The 18,032-nt window shown below is 44.4% G+C and overlaps 1 protein-coding gene across 2 annotated transcripts; it reads right to left on the reverse strand.

Annotated features, from left to right (window-relative positions):
• Window positions 1-6,012: 6,012 nt before the first annotated feature.
• zbtb45 (zinc finger and BTB domain containing 45) lies at window positions 6,013-15,626 on the reverse strand (the record flags this gene model as incomplete). 2 transcript variants are annotated; one of them, XM_079159869.1, is made up of 6 exons in its annotated part: window positions 15,526-15,626; window positions 13,130-14,480; window positions 12,638-12,769; window positions 8,884-9,024; window positions 7,021-7,288; window positions 6,013-6,425 (listed from the first exon to the last, which is right to left on the reverse strand). In XM_079159869.1, the coding sequence occupies exons 2-6, from the start codon at window positions 14,204-14,206 to the stop codon at window positions 6,013-6,015; spliced, it is 2,031 nt and encodes a 676-aa protein (XP_079015995.1). In that variant the 5' UTR covers window positions 14,207-14,480; window positions 15,526-15,626. The 2 variants fall into 2 exon arrangements, with proteins under 2 accessions (XP_079015995.1, XP_079015994.1); XM_079159868.1 differs by having other exon boundaries at window positions 13,130-14,483; window positions 15,526-15,614.
• Between the last annotated feature and the right edge of the window lie 2,406 nt (window positions 15,627-18,032).

An 18,032-nucleotide genomic window follows, 5' to 3' on the forward strand; every position in this document is an offset into this window, starting at 1 on the left:
CTTTTTTTTTAAGAAAATGTTATTTAAGAGGGATTGTACTGTACAAATTATGTTATGTTGCCGTCTCCTTTACCGTTTTTGAATGAAGGAATTAGCCAAGACTATTTTTCCAAATAAATATTGCTAAATGTGAAATTTTAAAAATTGCGTCCAAATTTTTGTTTTGTCCATCTGCAAGCACTCTGAGAAACACTTCTTTTCGGGGTCTGTGAGCAAAGTTAATCAGTAACATCTGTTGTCTTCCCTCCTGGCGACCCCACAGTGGGCTCTTCTGTGCCCACTCTGTTGCCTACTGCCAGGAGTTGAAAGTGTCTCCCTGGAGACGGGAGAGGGGGCCTATTCATAAAAAACAAAACAATGTCCCTACGCTAGATTTACACTCTTTATTTCTCCTCCTAAAGAACAAGTCAGGTAATTCATGGCTCGGAAGATTCAGATCAATGTGGAGTCACGCCTACTGGACATCCAACGCTTACTGTTTTCCACTTTCTCTCACCAACATCTGAAGCTTTTTCACTGCAGTAAAGTTCGTCACATCTCAACATCACGTCAGAGGGAAAACAAACTTTAAAATGGCCATTTTCTCCCCCAACTACCTCTTTAAATTCCCCTCAGTTCTCTCTCTTAATTGCCCCACAAAGACGCTGATTGTATTTAGACACAAATAACTGTAAATCATCAGCCCCCGGTAGAGCCTGGCCTCTGAAGGGGTTTACAACCCCGCGGCATTATGGGAACAGACTTCAGCAGACAATGATGGAATTGACAATGGGGGCACACAAAAGGCCACCCTTGGGAGAGCCTGCGTGTCCCTCGGCATGCTGGGAGAAAAGAGAGTAACAGGAACAGATGTTGTTGAGTAACAGATGCCTTCTGGCCAGAGTTCAGCCTCGACCAGCCAGACCTTCAAAGGCCCGAGCTGCTTCAAGGACAGACGGCTTTCACACCGTCTTCATGAGAAACCTGTTGTTGGTTTTGAGTTATGGAAGAGATAAAAGATCACCTCAGGAGGACTCTTGTGTTGAGTGATGAACACAAGACAAGAAACAAGAAACTACAGTATCGCTGCGGGAACACGGAAAGCACGCGAGCAACAATTTGAGAAAGATATTTGTCACATTTGAGAGAAGCTTTTAAACGCCAAAAACAGCCGCGCAAACGTCACAAAGAGTGACCGTTTCATAAAAATATAGTTTCAAATTGTTCTGTTGCGATGGCCAAAACATGGTATTACAATTACAATTTCTGTTGACTGAATTAATTTGCTTGTTTTGTCCGACCACCAGTTTAATATCACATATTTACGACAGCTGGCTGGATAGCTAGCTAGCTCATTCCACCATGTTTTAATGCTACACCGGTTACAACGGTCTGCCCGCCTCGCTGGAGAAAAGACGAGCGGACGTTACCGAGCTAGCCAGCCACCCGTGGCCTCCGAAGTCCGCTCTCTTTCCCGCCGAGCTGCGACACTTCATGGCCCCACTGACGTGGTTTCTCCATAACCACTAACGGGTCAAATGACCACGAAAACAGTTCAATGTCCGTTCCGCTTCCTATTCTATTTCTACTCTGCGAGACGTTTAGCACATTTCTTTCTGATAATACATCAGAACTTTTTAATACCAGACTTCCACTTGTATTGAAGTATCTTTACAATGTGGTGCGGCTACTTTAAAAACGTCAATAAATCTAAATTCTTCTTCAACCGAACAAATCGCACAAACAAAAACACACAACCGGTAGTTTAAAATAAGTAACATTTTGACTTAAAGCAGGCAAAATGTGATCAACTAATAAATAAACGAGAACTTAAAAGGTGGAAACTTTCAGTTTGTGACAGTTGAAGATTTGAGGTTCAACTGGTGTTTAGTCTGTATGTGATAACAAGTGAATCGCACACACAACCCTTTCTTCTATGTTTAAATTGTTCTCACAAAGATAGATGTACAAGTGAACACACACACACTTCAACATTGATGAAAACATAAAGTCTGTGACGAGGAGCTGGCTTGGAGCCATAGAAGACTTTTTATTTGGAGAAAGAAATCTTTGAAATCACTCATTTTTCAAATTCAATTAATTCATTGAGTACGACATCTAGGTTCTCAGAAAAAGTTAAAATCATGCCTTTAGTCTTTTTATACATAAAAGATGTGGTTTTATGATGACAAGTGAATTTTTTCTTTTTTTATTATAAAATGACTGTTTCTTCTTCTTCTGACATATTTAACCTCTGTTAAAAGAAATATTAATGTAGAAAAACAATTATCAACCTCCCTCCCATTGAAACAAAAAAACAAAAAAAAAGGCATAAACACAGTACGTTACAATGCGCTGACATGGCTTTAAAGCACACATATTACAGTACTGTACAAGGGTCCGCCTCAGACAATATGCACCGACACCACTTCCACTGCTGAGGATCCATCAAACCTGTGACGCAGCTCAACGCCGCTTATTTACCAAAACCCAGACCGCAGCACGGCGTTGGCAACTGAGGTAAAAATTTTAAGAAAAACAAAAAAGCACCAAAAAGGTTTTGGCGTTGAATTTTTTTTTTTACATATAGCTTATAACCAACAGTGAGTCGGAGGAATTTCAGTCCAGCTTCTCTCGAACTCTTTTGTTTTTAATCCATTTTCCTCCACGACACGCTGCCAGGCCCGCTCAGAGTAAATAAGCAGTTTTTTTTTCCCCCCACATTTAATGTCAATATTTATCTATTTCTTTTAGTGTAATCCAGACGAATTTTTTTTGCTGGATTCACGCTTTTAAATGGAAATACGTCTCGATTAAAAGTGATGTTTTGGTCAAATCGTGTCAATTAGAGAAGGGTCTCACAAAGCTTAAGGAAACTACTGAATATCATATAATGCTTCGACTTACAAACATTAAAAGGGAAAATGAGCAAAAAGCCGGGACACATAAGGTCTTTTTAAGATCACCTTTTAGGTAAAAGAACAAGAAGGGAAAACAATCGTAGGCCAAATACTTTAGGGGACAACAACATCTAGATCTAAGGAACATGATGTGCAAACTGAATTGTGCATAGAGATCAAATTGTAATAAATATTAAAGTGATAATTAACGTTATCACGAGTTTGACTTTGTCAAAACTTGTCGGGGTGATTGTACATTTTCATGATTAATTTAGTTTTACTAAAACGTTTTTTTTTCTTTATATAGTGCTGCAAGAAAAGCTTTTATTGGGTTTTTATAAGCAACAAACAACTTCCCATTTATTATTAACCAGAGCCCCGAAAGACAAACACAACCAAACACTCAATAAAAATCCTGATAAAAATCATTGATTTGTCAAGTTATTCAACTTCCTCTGAATGGCTCTTTCACTTTAAAAGGTTTCTTTTTAGTTTTTTTTCTTTTTAGTTTTTAAATGTTCTGCCTTAATTCTGCATCAAAGAATCACATGAGCAACAAATAACAAAACCGAGCGTCATAGCGATGTACAGGAATTTTTTTTCTTTTTTTACATAGAAGTACTTTCGTTAAAGTTTTTGAAAAAAAAGTAAACGGATCTATCGTAGCTTTAGTTGTCACTGTTTCTTCGTTTGTAGCTTAAAAGATGTGAAGCATAATGCCTGTCTTTGGACCACCGAGGTAATTGTAGGTGTGTGTGTGTGTGTGTGTGTGTGTGTGTGTGTGTGTGTGTGTGTGTGTGAATAATTGGGTTTGTAAAGGTGTGATCCGCTTCCTCTCGTCTGACATATTTTGACGTCCTGGTTAATCACTCTTCATTGGTGTGTGTGTGTGTGTGTGTGTGTGTGTGTGTGTGTGTGTCCGTGTGTGTGTGTGTGTGTAAAACATGCTGAAACGTTTCCCAAACATTTCAAAAAGAGAAAATAGTGTCCCTCCGAGCCGCCGGGGGCTCGTCCTGGTTCGAGGTATATGATCCTGGGGCCGAGCAGTGGCGCCTGTGGAAAATGTTACAAAGCTGTCTGATGGATGATGGTGAGTTTCAATCACACTGCTGTGCATCACGCCTCCTCCTCCTCCTCCTCCTCCTCCCTCCCTCCCTGCTGTAGTCTCACTCTGCTCAGACTACTCTCCTTCTTCATCCAATCGTTCATCAACAACCTTCTTTGTCACCCTGGTTTGCTCATGAAAGGCGCCGGGGCTCCATTCACATTCAATTCAGTTAATTCAGGAATTCTCTTTAATATAAAAAAAAGAAACACGGAAACAAAGCTTTTACAGCAACGAGGCTCTTAAGGTGCGTTTGAACTGACTGGGGAAGCATTATTTACTATAATAATTGGTTTTTAAGCTACAAATGGACGACGAATGTGACAGTGAGACGAACTCAAATCATTGTTTCTTTCCGTTATATTCTGCTTTGGGGATTCACCAACGTTTGTTGCTTAAGTTAAAACATTTTCAACTCTAGCAAATGCAAATCTTTCACCGTCAGCCTGAGTTTTAAGTTGTGTTCAGTTAGAGACGCCTTCAAATAAAAACGGCTAAAAATGGTTTAAAAAAGGTCCGTGTTTAAGTGCTCTGTTAGTGCCATTTATTCTATTCTTTAGGAGACGTAGTCATCGTGACGTCACCCACTGATATTTTGAGGCCTTAAGTTCTGTGTTTTGTCCGTCGCCATCTTGGCTTTTTGCAACCCGTGAACAGGAAGTGACTATATTTGGACTGAGGAGGAGCGACGTAGAGACGCCGTACACGTCTCTGGTAGAGACCTGTCAATCACTGTGTAGCCCCGCCCCTAAAGCATCCCCTGCTTTATGGTCTGTTTGACTCTAAATGGACCATCATTTACTAAATGAACATCATGCTGTATTGAAGAAGACTTGAAACTAGAGATTGAGACCATAAACTCATGTTTACAATGTTTACTGCGTTTACTGCCCCCTGATGGCCATTAGAGAGAATGCAGGTTTAAGACACCAATCAAAATCAAGCAAAGGGCTGGTTTTACTACTTTAATACTTCCTTCCTGTTTTGCACACGAAAGGTTGATATTAGCATTTGTTTTAACTACGATGAACTATATCATTTTTTTCCCCTCCTCGTCAGCTAACAGCACAAGCTCGACGTTTGCTTCTGGATAAAAGGATGTTGGTAGTGTGTGACCCGGTGTCTCCGGTCAGTCATGTAGTGTGAAAAACCACGACTTCCAAGACTCCGGCTTGCAAGACAGGAAGTTGTGTAAGTGTGGAAAAAGAACCGCAATTTGAGGACATTAAAAGTCGTGAACTTTGCGCGAGACAAGCTAACGTTAGCGTCAACATTAGCATGGGGGTTGTAAACAAACTTTCCACTTTCACACATTTGATTTCGTGCACTTTTAGATGCGACGCTCAGCAGAACTGAACCGAACTCCAAATGTTTACTTGAATTAAATGAATTGAGAGTGAAGGAGACCCTGCACCCCCCCTCCCCCTCCACACTCACCCTTCCTTCCCCTTATTTTCCCTAACTTGCATCTCCATATTTCCCATAATCCCCCTCGCCCACCCTCACCTCCACCTAGAGACCCTACGACCCCCCCCCCCCCTTGCCCACTCCCAAACCGGCTCAGTATTCCTGACCTCTTTGGTGACTCTCTGGTGTCTTTGAAACAGAGTTCCTACACATTCTCCATTACAAAAGTCACCCAAAAAATAACAAACAAAGAGATCTTTTGGGCTGGATTTTGGATGGCTGTTCAAGAAGTTGTGCGATTGTTCGTTAGGGCAACAAACGTCACAACGCAGGAAGTGACTACGCCTACTTAAGATGGGTTTCTTCAGAGGGAACTTTTTGTTTGTTTTTACAAGATGTTTCTATGATTTTTGTGCAATTCCAAAACTCCTTTCAAATGTACATAATTGTCAAACTGTAGGAACCCTGATTGAAGGGGTCGTTAAGCCAAAACAATGGGGACCCACCAGAACAAAAGATCAACAAGGCTGTTAGGACCGAATTAGTGTTGGTTCAAGGAATGGGCTCACTAACCTCCCCCTGTACCCCCCCCCCCCCCCCCCCTCCCCTCTCCCCCCCTCTCTAGGTGGAGGAAGCTCCGTGGCTGGGCATGTTGGCCATGCTGCCGACCATGCCGGCCGCGCCAGTCATACCTGAGGGCCCTCCCAGAGCCGGAGGGCTGTGCTTGTTAGGTGAGGTCATGTCGGCTACACGCCCCTGGCCTTGGCCCTGTGGGGCGTGGTGGGCGTGCTGCAGGGCGTGGCGCTCCAGCAAGGTGCGGTGGGTGAAGGCCCGTTGGCACACGTTGCACTGGAAGGTGCGCTCGGCCCGGTGGGTGCGCATGTGCACGTTGAGCGAGCTTTTCTGGGTGAAGCGCTTGCCGCACATGGAGCACTGGAAGGCCCTGACGCCAGTGTGCACCACCATGTGTTTGAGGAGGTAGTCGCGCAGGGAGAAGGAGCGCCAGCAGATGGAGCACTGATGAGGTTTCTGACCTGGAGGGACAAGTGTGAACGAAGACAAAGCAAAGCAGTCACTTCATCTGAATCAGTTATTGGGATTATTACAGATGTCCTGATAAGTTTTACTGACGATCGTTATCCGCAAATATTCATTAAAATACGAGATCAGAACATCATTTGTGCGTTTCTAGTCTCTGATAATGTTACATTGTAAACAACCAATCAGTGTGGAGAGCTAGTAACGTTAGCAGCACCGCTAACGGCTAACCAACGGAGGTTCACTTCAGTTACATTAAGATGCCTTCAGGCTCTGAAAATGAGGTAAATTATAACGTTAATGATGTGTTCACATGTAATCTCGTAAAATGTAGTTTGATTTGAATAAATCCAGTTTTTTGACAACATAAATAGATAAAGATTAACTATAAACACTAAATCGGCCAATATTGATAATCAATGATCAGCGATCAGAGAGTAAAACCCAAACAATGAAATAAAGAGCGAGAGAGCTGTAGAGGTGGTGAAGATTCTCTGTCGGTTTGTCGCTGAAAACGACCACGTTCGCATCACATTTAGCGACATTCATGTCACTCGAGTCATTGTTTGCACTAAATACATTTGGTCTCACCAGAGTGGATGAACATGTGCTTGCTGTAGTTCTTCCTGGAACGTAAAGATTTGCCACAGTGCGTGCAGTCGAACGAGGTCTCGGATCCCTGGGAGGAAGGGGAGGGGCCTGCGGAGGAGGCGGAGGGAGGCGGGGCCGGGGTCATCGGCGCCGGAGGCGGAGCCTGCTGAGTGGGCTCGGTCCCCGCCATGCTGTCAATCCCACCCATGGGCCCGCTCACGTAGAAAGGAGGCGGCTGCGATTGGCTCACTGGGTACTGGAAGAGAAGCTGAGGACGAAAAAACAATGAAATATCTCTCTTTACTAGAACATAAGTGATAATGAGCCAATGATCTTTGCCCTTTGTTTCGTATACCGCGTTGTATTTATATTCTATATCCACAGTAACTATGATAGAACTATATTCTGAAGGAAAGGACCAGTTGAAGCTTAGGTTCTCTCACTGTGTGGCCCTCTACAGTAATCTATACGATATCCAGAGCAGCAAAATAGCAGCGAACAACCATTAGCAATGTTAATGCACCCGAGTATCGCGATATTATGCGAGGCGACATTGTATCGATCGTTAAAAACACTTTTGAATTAATTGGCAGAGATTTGTGCCACCTCAGCGTATGTGCCCTCTCAAAGCAGCGCTGCAATGCTCCACGGTGCTGTACCGGTTCTGATCGCATCATTACTTTCTATTAATTTCTGCATATGGATCTTGGTGCATGGTGTGCTCTCTATGACAGTTTTCCTAAAATACGATTTTTTAAAAGTTACAAAAAGTTGCAATGTATCGGCGCGCTCACAGCGTCGCAATACATTGAAGCGTAACCGCTGTATCATCATCACATCACAAAGACTGTAAGACGAACGTCTTTCAGAACGCATCTCAACACGCCTTGTTTCTTTGTGATGCAGTCAATGTGTCCTGGAGGTAAAAGCCATCCCATAATGTGTTTCTGTCATTCCTTCATATCTGCATCTTAACAACCTTAAAGCTATAGAAACAAATGTTTTGATTGTTTCTGATATTTCAACCTCCGATGTTATTGATTCATTTGAACCGTTTTTTTTTTGTAACGGTCGTAAAGTTGTTTTAGTTTTATTACGTCGTGTAACTCATCGTCATAGAATATCTTTGAGAACTGTTGTTTGTTCGGCTTGTACTTGTTCTGTGAAAGCTTTTACACAGTTCTTTATTTAAATAAAAGAAAATGTTACATTTTAAAAGGAACACCGTACGTTTGACAATTTACCTTCAACTCTTGCAAAGACTTTTTTATGAGACATTCTTCTTAGATTTTTTTTAATCAAATGTATTTTTTTTAGATCTTTGTTGGGAATATAATTAAAAGCATTCCAGATGACATCAGTTTGATCCTTTTTGTTCTCCCGCCACATGTGTAATCCTTTAGTAATTAATGTAAGTTATGAACTGAAAGGTCTGCGTTCTATTCAATCACTGCTTATTTTCTGTTTGCACGATAAAACAAGATACCGGAGAATGATCTGACTTTAATTATACTTATTTTTTATTCTTGAAGTCCTTTATTTTAAAGTCAAATTAAGAGATTTTCTTGGAATGTTGTCCCGCAATAAACACACGTATCCTTGACAAAGACAAAAAATGAATAAATAAATACTAATAATAATAAAATAAATAAATAGGACAGTTTTTAAGAAGTCAACTACCCTTAAAGTGAGCACACAGAGCAATTGAGAAGTGTGTCAGTGCCAAGAATAGTTTGTTGTTTCCAACTGTAACACTCTGGGGCTGACTTTGACGAGCTGTTTTGACATTTCGTAATTGCAGCGCAGCTTAAATGTAATCCCGGCGTTATACGCTCGTGATACGGAGCCACTGAGCACACCGACCTGGTTGTTGATGGACTGCGTGGTCGGAGGCGGAGTCAGAGGCTTGTTGACCCTTCCTCTGGGGTTGAAAGCCATGGCCTGAGGAGGCTCGCTCTGGGGCCAGAAACTCTCCGAAAACACACCCTGCTCATCGTAGAAATCCTGAAACATCACACACACACACACACACACACACACACACACACACACACACACACACACACACACACACACACACACACACACACACACACACACACACACACACACACACACACACACACACACACACACACACACACGATTAAAAAAGGTCCCAGCAGACATTTCTCAGCTCGGAAAAGTTCAGCGCTTGCTGAGAGGAGACGCACACAACCCTGTGCATTTAAAGTCTGTTTTTAGCTTCCTTTGTTCCTCGGGTTCAGTTCGTCTTGAATGCTTACCGGCTCCATAGGTGGAGATCCTGCCTGTCTCTGTGCAGAAAGAAACAAATCCATCACACATCTTTAGTTCTGCACCGGGTCTCCTCTCATGGGCAGATATGTCTCAGACCACATCCTTAAAACCCCAATCCTACACGAGCATACATTGGAAAGATAAACGCTCGCAGAGCGGTCCGACCGGTCGAGCTACATTACTGTCAAACGAGCAGCGTGATCAAAGGTACGACCGGATTCACGGCTGTGGAGATCACATGAGAACACGCACCGGCAGGGTGGAGCTCGTCTAATGTAAAGGAGCAGGACGTCCCGACGCGTCTCCTGTCTCGTTAGGCTGGTGGAGTTCAACCAGTACGGATTAAAAAATCTCATGTATGGTACACATGTGATATCACAATAGTGATGTGCAAATTTCTGGGGAAAGCACAAAAATAAAACTAAGAAAAATGTCTGATTTGGTTTAATTGACAGCATTAAAACCCCATAAAATCAAGACACTTCATCGTACTAATATAAAGCTATCATTTCCCCCTTTTTTCCCCCTCTTCTTACACCGTACTTGTGACCCGTGCAGGAGCCCGCCGGAGCCCCGGCTCACTCGGAAAGCGACAATCGTTTGTAAAAATGTGACGCTGTGACTGGTAGCGATCTACGTGAAAAGGTGGGCAGACCTGCGAACAAACCCCGATGCTCCTACTGAAAGAAGGCAATCAGATTTTGACGGACAGATGGCAGCAGGAGGCGGAGTTATGCGACCTTTCCGCATGTCATTAACTTCTAAACATCGAGATCCACGCATCCCCCCCATCGCGTTCGGCAAGCATGTGAACCGTGGATTATTTACATCGCAGTGTGAAATAAAAGGTTTGTTTCAGCCGATATTCAGTAAAAATATTAAATCAGGACGTCGGCATTTATGCTTTCTGTTCGCCGATCTCTGATAACGTTAAATTCTAAACAACCAATCTGTGTTGAACTCAGGTGGAGCGCTAGTAACGTTAGCAGCACCGCTAACGGCTAACTGACTAAGGTTCCGTTTCGTTACATCATGATAGTGCTGTGCGATATGACCAAAAATGTATATCACGGTATTTTGCATAACTTTGGCGGTACCACGGTATATCACGGTATTATTTTCAAATGCATACACCTCACCATAAGGCCAAGTGTGCGGAAGAGAAACACTTTTATTTCAATGTTTTCGCAGCACTCGTTTAGGAATGCGGTCTTTTCAGCAATTTCAATTGTTAAAATCGACCAGAGATATTTGACTTTCACACATACATTTTCATGAGATCTGCTCTATGATGTCTTTCCTTGTCTCTCCTCCCTGTGTCACGGTGTGGGTACATCTCACTAGAGTAAGGAAACGTTTCAGAATACCCTTATTTGATTGGCTAAACTGCATCACGTGACGTGATTTACAACGCATTGGTCGGCGTTTTTCCTGCACCGCTTAACAAGCGCCTTAACAAGTGCCGTAAATGCTGGAAAGGAGCGTGAATGAGTGCGCTGCATAAGGCAAAGGCCCGCAACCCACTGAAAACAGGTCCGCGGCGACCCACCAGTTGAGAATCTCTGGTCTGCAGGATCGTGACGAGCGGTGAACAGCTGTTCGTGTGGCGTCGTGTGGCGTGTCTTCCGTCTCTTCCGCTTTCCTTCACCTACATTCCCCTGGGTCCTAAGTCCCTCCCGTTACAGCGTCTTATCACCCTCTACGTACCAACGTACATCTATTACAAATGCCACACATATTAAACGTAATCAGCGTTGCATATGTGTCAAACTCTGTCGGTGCATCTCCGGTCTGTCTATGTTCATCCTGCATCAATCTGTTCTGTTCTTTAATGTAACGTTGTGCATGTGATGAGCCTCTCCCGGCTGTTAGCAGACTGTTGCGCTAGCAGGCGAGTGAGCTGTACCCAGCATGCAGTTCGGCGGTGAAATTATATAAATGTACAATTATTAGTGTTACAAAATGTTTCTGTGTCACAAACTGTTGTGTCGTGGTGTTTTGCCCTGTTAAATAGCGTTAGTTGTGGGTTATTCATTGTTGTGTTATAAAGTTAGAACCATGATCAAGGGTCCCTCTCAATACAGTTAATAGAACTAGCTCCGACTGTGACGCAAGCCGCGGCGAACAATGTATTTTGCCACCTGCTGAAGATTGACAGTTGTTGATAGACTGTGCTCCGGTATGACGGTATATGAAAAATTCATATCGTACGGGAAATTAATACCGGTATACCGGTTGAACCGGTATACCGCCCAGCACTACATCATGATGCCTTCAGGCTCCGCTCAATGAAACCGAGTACTGGCTGAAGGAACAAGTTATAACGTTATCGTGATGAGTTCACATGTCATCTGTAAAATGTAGTGTTGGTGAGAAACTTGAATAAATCCAGATGTTTGAAGGAGATTCTTTCACGTTAATGTTAAATAGAAACTACAGATAAATGATGAACTGTTTAACATACCTCTAAACAGATTATAATACATCATTAAATTACTAATGCCAAGATCTGTTTTAACGAATAAAACATAAAACACAGTAAAAATTATATTTGCTCCTTGTTTTCCTTTTGTACTGACCCGATCCGTGATAAGACCAACTTTACAAACACTACGAGTGTGTGTGTGTGGAAGAGTCACATTAAAGACAAACACTAACAAGTTGAGCATGAAAAATCTTTGAATTCAGAGCGTCAAATTACAGACAATTAAATTATTTGTAAAGGCACAAAATTAATGGAAATAAAATAAAATCGGTGCCCCACAAACGGTGTTTTTATTTGTAACACTTCCAGCTGTGAAGAGCAAATGCGATGCTAATTTATTTCCCAGAGTTTGTGCCGAGATCATTTCAAGCAGCAGCGGCGAGGTTGAGTTGACGCTTTGCCTCGCACGAAGAACACAACGTCTTAACCGTAAGAGTGGATTATTCCACTTCCGCTCTGGATTCTCGTACTGCAGCACTTTGTGGGAGAACTGACAGGCAAAGCTGAATCCTTCTGACTGTGTGGCAGATGTTGCTTGTGTAGTCTGCAGGGTACAGCAGGCTGCGGCATAAATCCACTCCTCCGTGTTTCTCCCCCCCTTCTCCCCCCTTCTCCCCCCCTACTTATTTCAGGACTTGTGACAGAAATGCTGAGAGTACATTTTACACAATTAAGTAATTTTTGAAAGTTTCCTTCTGAAGCATTTTTCAGCTACTTTGTTACCTTAAAATCGAGGCTCAACCTTGTTTGTTTTATGCTCTGAATCGTGTCCTTCTGCAAGCGAGATAAACTGTTTTAAACGGTTTAAAGAAGTCTTTTACGAGTTAAACCCACCTGCCCAAAGCCGGCCATGGATTCCTGGGAGCCCTCCTGTCCGACCCGTCTCTGGTCCTCCAAGGTGTAGACGGACCCATCTGGGTCCTGAACCCCTTCATCTTTCACCACCACTCCTTCTCCTCCCAGCACCTGCAGGGAACATTTGTTTGGTTTCAAATTTATTTGATAAAGTAGTAAAGAAAAAAGCAGCAGCAGCAGCTTAAAAAGGCCGGTCTATGGGATCAAACCGACCCGGCTGCAGGCGCCCGATAAGTTTGGTGACCTACAGTCAATACGCAGAAGTCCATCGAACGCCAGCGAGGAGATATTACGGCCGAAGTTCAGACGAGAGCTTCTCAGAAACATCTCAGCGATATATACGCCAATGCAGTGCGAGAAGAGGGGAAAAAAGCAGCAAAAAGAAAAAGGAAAGCAAACCGCTGCAGCTCCGCATGCCTGAAAGCTGTTACCATGGCAACCCTTCCCCTTATCCCCCCCCCCTCCTCCTACCTGGAGTCTTAGCGGCTGCCTCTGCTTGCGGCTGTGGCTCGCCCCCCTGTCTCTCTCGCCGTCTCTCCCCCGCTCCCTCCCGTCCAGGTCCTCCTCCTCGCTGTACCGGTCCAGCCCCACCAGGTCGTCGGCGAGGTCGGCGGCGCTGCCGCCGCCGCGGAGGCTGTCCCTGCCGATGCTGTCCACGCTGCCCACGCCGGAGCTGCAGCCCGCCGAGAGGTTCCCCGTGCTGCTGTTGCCGGCCCCGTTGGCCGTCTGTGCCAGCAGGTCTCGGAGCTTGTACCGGACGTCCTGAGTGCAGCTGGAGTTCTGCTTCATGAGGATTGCGCCGGCCCCGGAGCCCAGACCGTCGCCGCCGCCGCCGCACATGGAGCCGGGGACCATGTCGCCCAGCGCCATCAGACTCACGGTGTTGGCTTGCTCCATCGGGCCCGGGCCGCTCTCGCCGACGCCGGCACCACCCAACCCCCCTCCCATGTTGCTAGACCCGCATTCAGCCATGAAGTTGGGGAAGTTTGCGTAACCTCCACCCCCACTCGCACCAATAGAACAGCTCCCGCCGCCGCCGCTCTCTCTTCCTTTCCCCCCGCCGCGCTCTTCTTGTTTTGGGAGAACTCCTCCGAGCATCCCTCCTCCTGCCGCTGCCGCCGCCGCCGCAGCCGCTGCAGCTGCAGCCGCCGCCGCCGTTGCCGCCGCCTTCCTCTGAGAGATGATCTGGGTGCACTCGTCGATGACCGTCTTGATCTGCAGGATGCTGGCGGCAGTGAGGATGCAGAGGGCCTGCGATTGCAGAACCACCAGCGAGCCGCTGTACATGAAATCCACCAGCTGCTTCACGGTTTCGGCGGGCACCAGCGGCGGCACGGAGATTTCGGAGTGACCCAGCAGCAGCTTGTCCTGGAAGAAGGGGCTGCCGGCCGCCAGGACGCAGGCGTGGGCGCGTAGCGACGCATCGTGTATCCGCACGGTCACGTCGCAGAAGAGGCCCTCGCGCCGCTGCGTGCGCAGGGCCTCCAGCACCGACTGGCTGGAGTTGTGGAGGTGGATGTAGTGCACGGTCTCGGTGCCGGACACCATGGCGGGAGGCGGCGAGTCGCTGGGTACCGGGTGGGAGTGGGGGTGGGGGTGGGGGTGGGGATGGGGGTGGGGGAGTAGGTGTCTGGGGTTTTGCGTCAGCTTGAGGGATAAGGAGGACAGGGAGGGAAACGGGTACAGTGCATGGGCCACGGTGGGTCCGCGTCTCCTTCAAACAGTCATGAGTCCGGTGGAGGCTTCAAGTGTGTGAGGAGCTGCCTTTGATGCCCTGAGAGGGATGGACGTCTCCACCAGCTTCACTGTCCCCGTTACAATCCTGCTGGAATAAATCACAATGACAGGGAGTTAACACTAGACAGTTGTTTTAAATGCTATAGCAATCAACATAAAACTACATAATCAGCAATTTTTTAAAGTTGATTAATTAGTTATTTATGAAGCATAGATTCTAGGCTGGGATGTGCTTCTTATTTGCTTTGCTCAACTACAAATTGAACACATTTGGGTTTTGGACTGCTGGTAAGACAAACAGGGAAATAGTGTTGAACGTTTTTCTCCATTTGGTACACTGCTGAATCAAACAAATACTCCTAAATGCTAATCATCACCACACTTTGCTCTCTTAGTTTTGGGTCTTTACAGTGGCACACAGCTGTGGCTGAAGGTGACAACCGAGAAGCTGCTAATGAACCATCAATTAAGTCGCGTGCGTGCATCATCTGGAACACCTGCTTTTAGCTGGACACATATGACATGCACGTGCAGGTGCGCGAGTCCCAAACAGCTCCTCGGGTCAGTTTATGTTGGCTTATTCTGCTCAAGCTGGTGTCCGGTTAACGCGACACCCCCCAAAAAAGATCATTTTAACCGTTAAAAAAAAAAACAAGACGCACGAGGAGTGAGGAAATAGAAGCCGTTAAGCTCGTGTAACTAGGTTACCGACCGGTCGAACGTTAGCTGCACAGCAACAAGAGGTTAACGGCGACGGAGCTAACGTTAGCTTAGCGTTAGCTTGTTGACATTAGCCGCTCAGCTCGAAATCTGCACGAAATGTCCACGTTTCTACCCGCAAACTGGGCGTCAACAGTGACCTAAAATAAAAGATGTCGAATGGAAACTGGCAACGTGCCTGGCACAACATAAAAGCCCCCCCCCCACCACCACCACGCTCCAACACGATGCTAACCTAGCTCGATTACTAGCTAAAAAAAAAATTGCACAAGAAAACAACTAGTTAAGTTAGCATGCCAGCTAACAGGCAGCCACCACCTTTTTCCTTTCTTTCCTGCACAGAGCGCGTTAACGAGACGCTCAGGTGGTCGATCGTGTCATCGTATGTTGGTTTAATCGTGACTACATACCTGCTGTGTGCAGTGACAGCTCGGCGCTGTTTTTTTTTATAGTTTCAGGCAGATGGATGCAGCAGGAAGAAGCCCTCAGTACAACGCAGCCCAACCTGGTGGGAGCTGGAAACAAACATGCACACGAACACACACACACACACTCACACTCGCAGACTCACACATACATACTGTACAGAGAGAGGCACACAAAAGCTATACCGTCCACCAAATATTGCATGTACATGCTGTGCCTCTCTCACATTAATACACACGAGGCTCACACCCTTTGGAAAACAAAATTGAAAGAAGAAAAGTAGGACGAATGCCTGCACCCATTAACACGCAGCCATAAGATGTGAATGCACAGAAAACGCATGCAAACGCACCTGTACACACCCACGCACACACTGCAGAGAACATTCTGTAACTAAAGGTTGATGCATGCAAACACTGGCTATTGTTTCAGCTCTAATTTATACATTTGATTCAAGTGTGTGTGTGTGTGTGTGTGTGTGTGTGTGTGTGTTACTCGTGGGAGAGTTGCATGTGCATAAAAGGAGAGAATGTATACAATATTTTAAATGCATTGGATAAGTACAAAAGCAACAATGTAAACAAAGACAAAGATTCATACCAAACAATAATGACTTTTTTTGTTTTTTTTACAGATTTTAATGTTTGCAGATGTTTGCTTGTGTGACTGTGTATTTAAAGGTGTGTGCATTGATGTATCTTCTCTGTGCTGCAGCCTTGTTCCGGGTGGATGAACTTCAGTGACAGTGGCAGCAGGTCTGGTGAACTCGGCACAGCGAGCATCCACGATCAGCTTGTACCTTTCAAGTACTTGAAGTGAGTACAATGCAGTACTGCAGAGACGAGGAACGTTTGGGATGTACTATAAATGTTGAGTAAACTAGAATGAAGTCGGTGCAGATCAAGGCACAGGAACGTGTCCGAGTAGATGTGCAATATGCATCTTGATGGACATAAAAACACTGAGCTCTTTTATCATTTTCTGACATCTAAAGTCTAAATTAGTATTTGTTTTATCATAATAATATTAAGAAATGTAATGAAGAAACATTTCTTGGATCTTTATCCACCTTCATCTGACACAAAGGATGAATTCTGCTTTTGCAGGCATTTAGTGGATTTTTTATTTTTTGATGAAAGATTATATTTTGTCATTAGGTTGCCGTCAAGCTTATTTCTAGATCAAATCAAATTGGCTACATTTTTATTTGCACCCAGTTATCTTATCAATACCTTTCAATAGAAACGATAGCATCTATTGATGGGAAAACAATCCCGACATGATAAAGTTAACAAGAAGCAAGGCCTTCAGACGTGTGGTGGAATTTCACGAGAAACAATTAGTTGTGATTTGGTTGCATCACCTCTAAATATTTCTCTTAACCACCCCTCCACCTTAAAACAAATACAGATCTCAGATCTGTAGCCCGTGTTGATATTAAAGCTGAGCTACAGACATCCAACACCTCAATTAAGCTTAATTTAAAGCTAATTTATCTCCTTTTCAGTACAAGTACAAGAAAGAGACACCAGCATTTACTCCACAACAAAATATAATTTAATGAATTCACTTTTCACCGCGTGGACCACAAATCTATATTAATGTAAAAAATAAAACAAAACAATAAAAGGAAAATGAAGCGGTAATCTCCTTCGTCTTAATGTAAGGCATGCAGTCTCCACAGAACTGGGAACATTGAAAGCTACAGGTCGTTACAGCAGGACACACGGACACTCTGCCACAAATGCACACAAACGCGCTCGTAGTATCCACTCTCTTCTCGGGGCCCAATAAACATTTATTCTTTTGCACAGACAATGAGAAGAAGTGGGATTCATTATCACAACACCAAAAGTATAGTAGTTCACAAACAGCAACGGGTTTACGCTAACGCCTCCTCTATACCCTCCCACCTCTGGAGCAAGAAATGGTGCGGTGCTGCTGGAACACTTTAAACACGTGAGTTTACATGGAGAGGTGCACAAAAAGGTGAGTTAGTAGCCAAGCACATCGTGTGAGCATGTAGCACAGAAAATGAGGATGATTTGAACAGCCGTGACTCTTTCGTTCGACCCCTTTTGCAGCGAGCCCTTTTTGGAACTGGTGTCCAGAACCAGAGGAGCCCCGTGAAGACGAGTTTCATCGTTCAGGGAGAAGGACGACTTTCATTCTGGAAGTTACGTTGAAATGCTGCTCTTGTAACTCTCGTATAAAAAGTGACGAACATCTTCCTGTCTATGGTGCAAAATCCTAATGACCTCTGGGATTCAGCTATATAAATACAATTATATATTTGCCTCCATATAAAAATAAAATTAGCAATACACAAATATTGCACACCTAATGAGTTTAGATGTATCAGTTTACTGACAAGCTTATTGAGGAAAATGTACAAACATGTAAATAATAATAAACCCTCTGATGCGGTATAAATAAATATTTAGATATTTAATTCCCTATTCATGCAGCATGACTCTCTGGCTGTGTGTGT

This window comes from Pholis gunnellus (genome assembly GCF_910591455.1).
Source record: "Pholis gunnellus genome assembly, chromosome: 5".
In the NCBI taxonomy this organism is placed as follows: Eukaryota; Metazoa; Chordata; class Actinopteri; order Perciformes; family Pholidae; genus Pholis; species Pholis gunnellus.